General features: G+C 50.8%; 1 protein-coding gene across 1 annotated transcript in view; it reads left to right on the top strand.

Moving 5' to 3' along the window:
* Nucleotides 1-202: 202 nt before the first annotated feature.
* Nucleotides 203-6,000, top strand: part of CACNG2 (calcium voltage-gated channel auxiliary subunit gamma 2) — a 108,954-nt gene continuing 103,156 nt past the window's right edge. Inside the window, exon 1 of the mRNA XM_030320539.1 lies at nucleotides 203-1,048. Within this exon, the coding sequence (XP_030176399.1) occupies nucleotides 838-1,048 (211 nt within the window). The 5' untranslated portion in view covers nucleotides 203-837. The remainder of the gene's footprint in view (nucleotides 1,049-6,000) is intronic.

Below are 6,000 nucleotides of genomic sequence, written 5' to 3'. Positions count from 1 at the left end.
AGGGGGAGGGAAACCCGCCTCGATTCTCCGGGAGAAACCCCCTCCCTCCCCCACTTCGCCAACACTACCCCCGCCACCAACAACAATAACCGCCGCCGCTGCTCGTCCTGCCGCCGCCGCCGCCGCCGCCGCCGCCGCCGTGCCTGCCCGCCCTGCTGCCGCCGCCGCTGCCGCTGCCGGGGCAAAACCATGGAAGGCGAGACCCCCGCACCTGTTCAGCTGAGATCAAGGGCTTACAGAATACTGGGAAGTCTGGTCTGAAACGAAAGCGCCCGAGACACCCCCCCCCCCCAAGGAAGAGAACTGGCGAAGCAAAGGATTTTCATGGCGCAGGCCGCAGAGCCGAGAACGAAGACGGAAGGTTGCATCCCGGCTTTTACAATCTCTAACTGTCTAGGTCCCGACCATGAGAGATTGTGTTGAGAATGCGGCTGTTCCCTGGTTCACTGTGGAAGCCATCTCCAAATTAGCTATCACATATGGAAACTGGAGACCAGAATTTTAGGAAAAGAGATTAAGGCATCTCACTTGGGGGGGTGGGGGGTGTCTTTTTATTTTTTTTTCCTCCTTTTTTTAAAAAAAAATTTTACTGCAACTGGAACAGTTTCTGATCTCAAAAGGCAAGCCTCTCTTCCCGTGTGATCTTTATAATTTACACTCTTTTCCGTGAGCTTTTCTTACCTCCCTGGTTTTATATCTCTCCATATTCTCTATTCACACACAGATCCATTATATTAGTAGTGGAATTATTTTTATTTTTTTGCTTTAGTACTCGCACCCTCACACACACTCTCCCGAGAACCAGAAGTCGGTTGGGTGTTTATATAATGAAGAATTATGGGGCTGTTTGATCGAGGTGTTCAAATGCTTTTAACCACCGTTGGTGCTTTCGCTGCCTTCAGTCTGATGACCATAGCTGTGGGAACCGACTATTGGCTCTACTCCAGAGGGGTTTGCAAGACCAAAAGTGTCAGTGAGAATGAAACCAGCAAAAAGAACGAGGAAGTTATGACCCATTCTGGATTATGGAGAACCTGCTGTCTAGAAGGTATTTGATTTCCCATCTCCTCCCCCTCTCCACCTCACCCCTCCCCTTTTCACTCCCCCTCCCCACCCTCCTCCAAATAAGTCCCCTTCACATTCCACCATTTTCTTACTTCACTCCTTCCTACCACAGATCAAGGTTGGTTGGGTTAGTTTCAGAGGAAAGAAAATCAATAAGCAAAAGCCATACTCAACTCTCAAGCCTCCACCACCACCCCCCCCTTCCCCTAAACCTCTTCATTGGAATGATCTGTGATGTGATGAAAACAACAAGAGATTGTCTTTTAAAGTCAAATGAGCTCTGCCTGCTTTGGAATCATTAGGATTTGCCATTTGGTGTAAGCATTGCCATCTACAAGGGGGGGGGGGAAATAGCTGTTTCTGTCAACACTGCTCCTCTTTTCGCAATGAAGAATTCAAAAATGTGCTTCCTTTCCCCCCTCCTCCTCCCCTTACTCCCCAAAAGTCCCAGACACATCATCATCTGCAAATCTCCTTTTCAAAAAAAAAAAATCTGTTGTTTCTAAGAATCCTTATTTGGTAAATCCTAATTATTCCAGGATCGCAAGCTGAGTTCAAGAGCATTTCGTAATGTCTATGAACCCACACATATCTTTCGGGGCGACTGGCTGCGTGTGTGTATGTGTGTGTTTTAACGTTTGCAAAGTCCAAAAATACATACGTCTCTCACAGGAAACAAGCCCAAGTTCTGATAAACAGCAGTTCACTTGCGGGTTAGGCTGAGAACCGGTTCACTTCCACGCAGTGACATGTCTGTTATCCAGAAGCGAGTACGGTCAGCATTGCAGCCAGCTTGAGCATCAGACATTGTGCAGGGAGGCCGGGAGAGAGAGGCGAGGGCTTGGGGAGCTTGAGGGAGGGAGTGGAGGGGGGAGCAGTGGACTGGGGGTGTCAGCTGTTTGCCTTGATCTTGCAGGGTCACTGAGACGTGTGTGCCTGTGCATGTGCTGTGGCCAAAGGGGTCCCCACCGTGAGAAGCCTGGGAGCTCGGGGTACCGCTAAAGGCATGTGCTTCTGAGCCACGTTCATAAGCACAGAAAAAAACTCCTGCAGGTCATACAACCTGCATTTAGCAACAGACTTTAATACGAGGGACCGCATTTGAATGGCCATGTGTGTATATATACATACATAGAGATATCCGTATGTACAAGCTACAGCTACCCGTAGAAGGATGTGCACAGAGAGATGCGTGTTTCTGCGTGGAGAGAAAGGCTTATGTGCTCTGCTTCTGACATGAACCAATACCGGAGACCGTTTGAGGCAGCGCTGGGAAGCGGGGACTGCAGAATTGTTTGTTAAGCTCACCATGGGATGGTGATGCAAGGACTTGAAGCCAGGAGATGGGGGAGAAGAGAGGGAAACAGACAGCAGAGGGAGAAACTGATGTGGCCCCTGGGTCTAACCCGAACTGAGCCAAAGCCGCTCTTTGGGAAACGATTATGTCTGGGAAAGAGCACCAGTTTCGTGCCCCCCTCCCAACATTCTTGGTGCAAGCGGTTGAGTGATGGCTGAACATGTTTTGAATAGCTAAGTGACTTCATTGAGCGATGGTCTATTTGACGCATACTGCATTTGGTGCCCTTTCTCAATCCAAACCGCTGCCTTGAACATAGTCTGCAGGAGAGCTGTAGGCTGAATACTCTATGCTCTTCCCCAGCCAGAGAATCAATATCAGGAAATTAATAGGGACCGTTTTAAACACACCCGTCCTTAAAGAATGAAAAGCCTTTCAAGCAGCTTGTCATTAACAGTGGAAAGGCTTCCATTTAATTAAACATTTATGGCAGACTTTTATTCCAAAAGAGAAGAAAAGCAAAGTGAATGAGAGTTGCTTTAGGGAAATGATCATAGGAGCAATTTGCCTTCCTTGGATGTTACTCGGATGGAGACAGGCAGCCAAGAAATTAGAGGAAAGACGGAACGTTATTTTAGGAGAAATACACTCAGAAATTGGTAAGTTGGTATAAACATACTTTCCTATCAGGGCTTTACTTGCAAATTCTTCATGTACTGGGATCTTCGAAACATTTTATAATTCCCAGAAGGCAAGTGGACTGGAGGTGGCTTCGGATCACTCGTGTATTAAAAGGCTTAAGTATTTTCATTTAAATTCCATCTGTTTGGTGTCTGCGTCCCCAAATGTGCCGCCCACCCCCCTCGCTTTCTCGCCACACGGCACCCCACCCCCCCACCCCCGAATCATCTCCCAGAAAGGGTTAGGATTACAACCCCTCCCAAGGGTTGTGTGGTGCGCACCAGGGCTGTGGGTTTGGCCCTTCTCCCAGGCCTGGGGCCTCCGGGCAGTGAGGGGGGGCTGGGCCAGGCTCCCTCCAGGATGCTATTCCTTTTCCACTTGTGGCCAAGGCCCAGGCGGGAAGGGTGGGTGCTCGGGGTGGCGGGAGGGGGGGGGGCGTGCAACCTCGCCTGCATTTTCCAACGCGTCCGTCCATATGGGGCTTCGCGGACCTGGGACTGCCCCCAGGAAGTCGGGCCTTGGCCACTTAGGAAGTGGCTGGAAGATTTGAAGCCACCCACTTATTTTGGAAGAATGCACTGATTTCCACAGACTGGAAAAGCACTTATCTCTGCAGGTTAGCATAGATGGCTCTTGTGAGGTGTTTCTGTGTTTGCTTTTTGGAGCATTCAAAATAGGGTCAGCCTTTATGGAGATCCAGTTGTCGGCACTTTACATTTCTCCCAAATCTATGTTTTTTGTGTGTGGAAACTTGGACCTTCAGGAAAGATTCCCCCGTCGCCTCTTTGCTGCGTTTCCTGGCCATACCCCAAAAGTTTGTGAACAGACTTCAAATCTCCCCAAGATGCTTCTGATGACTCCAGAGGGAAAGACAACCCCGTCTGCTTCTGGTCTCTGCGGCTTTTCGGGTTTTCACTCGGGCTTTTTGTCTCCTGACGTGCTTTCCCCCCCGCCATTCCCCCACCCCCGTTCCCTTCTTGATGAAAATAAGAATCAGCAAATATTTGCCTGCCTCCATCGCTGCTTTTGGAGTGATTCAGTCTGCTGAAGAATGAGGAGGGACAGGGCCACCTGTTAGGGGTAGACACACAGCGGGAGACAAGGGAAATCAAGAAGTTACAACCTTTTGATTTTTTTTTTCCCCTTGTGCAGGGTAAATAGGAGCGTCTGTGTGAACTTGGAATTCCTAGGAGACTGGGGTCTTTACTGGGATCGAGGGGGTGGGACAGTCTGTGCGTGGATACAGACAGGTGGAGCGTGATAGGAGAAGTCCTTGAACTTTTCAGGAAAGCTGCACTAAGAGCCTCCAAATGGAGAGAGGGATTGGCCCTTTCAGGGAATATCGTTCAATAAAACCCATGACAGGACACTAAAACAGCTGCTCCGAGCGAGGTGTCTCTGGGCCGAGCGGTGGCTTGCTGCTCAGGATATGAACCTCTGCTGTCACCGAAAGGAATCATGGTCTCCAGGGGCAGCAAGAAATTCACTCTGTGTTTATCCTCCCCTGCGCCTTCCTCGCCTTCCTCCCCTCTGTGCGGGGGGCCCCCGCGTCTCCCCCAGAGGATTTCCGGTCCTGCAGAGGAGGAACCAACAGCCGTGCAACGTGGTCTAGAGCAGAGACCGCCCTCCCTTCTCTCGCGCGCGTCCCTTTCCTTGCCGTGAGGCAGCACAGAACTCTTTCTGTCTGGGCTGTTAACATTCTCTCTGCTGAATCTCTGAGCTCCTCTTCCATCCACAGCTCCTCCTGTCTTTGCTTCCACGTGCTGCCTGCTCACGGTGACTCTGCCACTCGTTCTACGTCCCTGCTCCCTTTGAGCAAAAAGTGTCTCGCTTTGCCCGAACTGGCTTTGCCCACCTCCCGGTCGCATACCCTTTGCCCGGCCTGAGAGGTGGTGAGGGCTCCAGGCTGGGTTCAGCCATGGCTGCCTCGCTTCTCCAGAAGGAAAGTATGTATCTTTTATTTTAGGAAGGCCAACAGCCTTTCCCAGATCATCTTACTTTTTCCAGTCTCGGGCGAGCTGATTGTGGAAGTCGCTCCACACCCTGGACCCATCACTCCAGAATTCCCAAGTCAGATTCCCCGTTCGACTCTCCTTAGGCGCTTTGCGCACAATGGGGGGGGGGGGGGGGTGGGGCATAAACGTAGTGATGGGTGGATTGATTCCGAAATCCTTAAGATTATTTAACTTAACTCAAACACCGTAAGGACGTGTGACAGTCGAGTAATCGAGAAAGAAGGAGGCGAGGAAGTCAGGATGGTCTGTTTGTTCTTCCTGGTGCTTCTTTTTTACAAGAATAATAATGAGTCATGGAACTCATCATCACAAACTAAGAGGATTCAGAAGGAGTCCGTGTTTAAGGTCGTGCCGCTCCTAACTGGCCAACGGAAAATTGTCAGTAAACTCAGTCTCTGAAAGCAAGGGAAAAATAAATAAATAACCCATTGGTTTTCTTCCCTTGCCTGCTTTTAAAGTACATCCAAGCCCAGGTGGGTTGTAAGAGGCACCAGAAGAGACACTGTGGGTAGAGAGCAGGCATTAGGGACTGTCCCCATGTAGTTACCCCAGAATCTTCTATGCTTTAGCAAACCTCCCCACCCAGTCCCCGGGATCCTGAGAACAGTCCCCGAGGTCTTAGGTGCTGACCAGTTTTCCACAGGGCCAAGACCTAAGCATCCTCACCCGGGAAGGCAAACCTGAGTGCTTTACTGAGGCACAAACTCTGGAGCCCTTGCCCACCCGTGCTGCCCTTCCCGCCCCCGTGCCCCTCTACAGCTGAGCAGAACCAGGCACAGAGGGGTGACACCGCCCACCAAGGCCACGTGGACAGAGCCAGAACTTGAATCCAGGGCCCCGTTTCCACCCGGCAAGCCTCCAGAGGGCTCTATGCACATACCCTGGCCTACTGTGGCCCTATGCTCATATTCACTGCTAGCCCTGGGTTTTATTCTGTCTGTG

This window comes from Lynx canadensis, chromosome B4 (assembly GCF_007474595.2).
Source record: "Lynx canadensis isolate LIC74 chromosome B4, mLynCan4.pri.v2, whole genome shotgun sequence".
Classification (NCBI taxonomy): domain Eukaryota; kingdom Metazoa; phylum Chordata; class Mammalia; order Carnivora; family Felidae; genus Lynx; species Lynx canadensis.
Note: the sequence above shows the minus strand (reverse complement) of the source record. Positions and strands in the feature narration are given on the sequence as shown.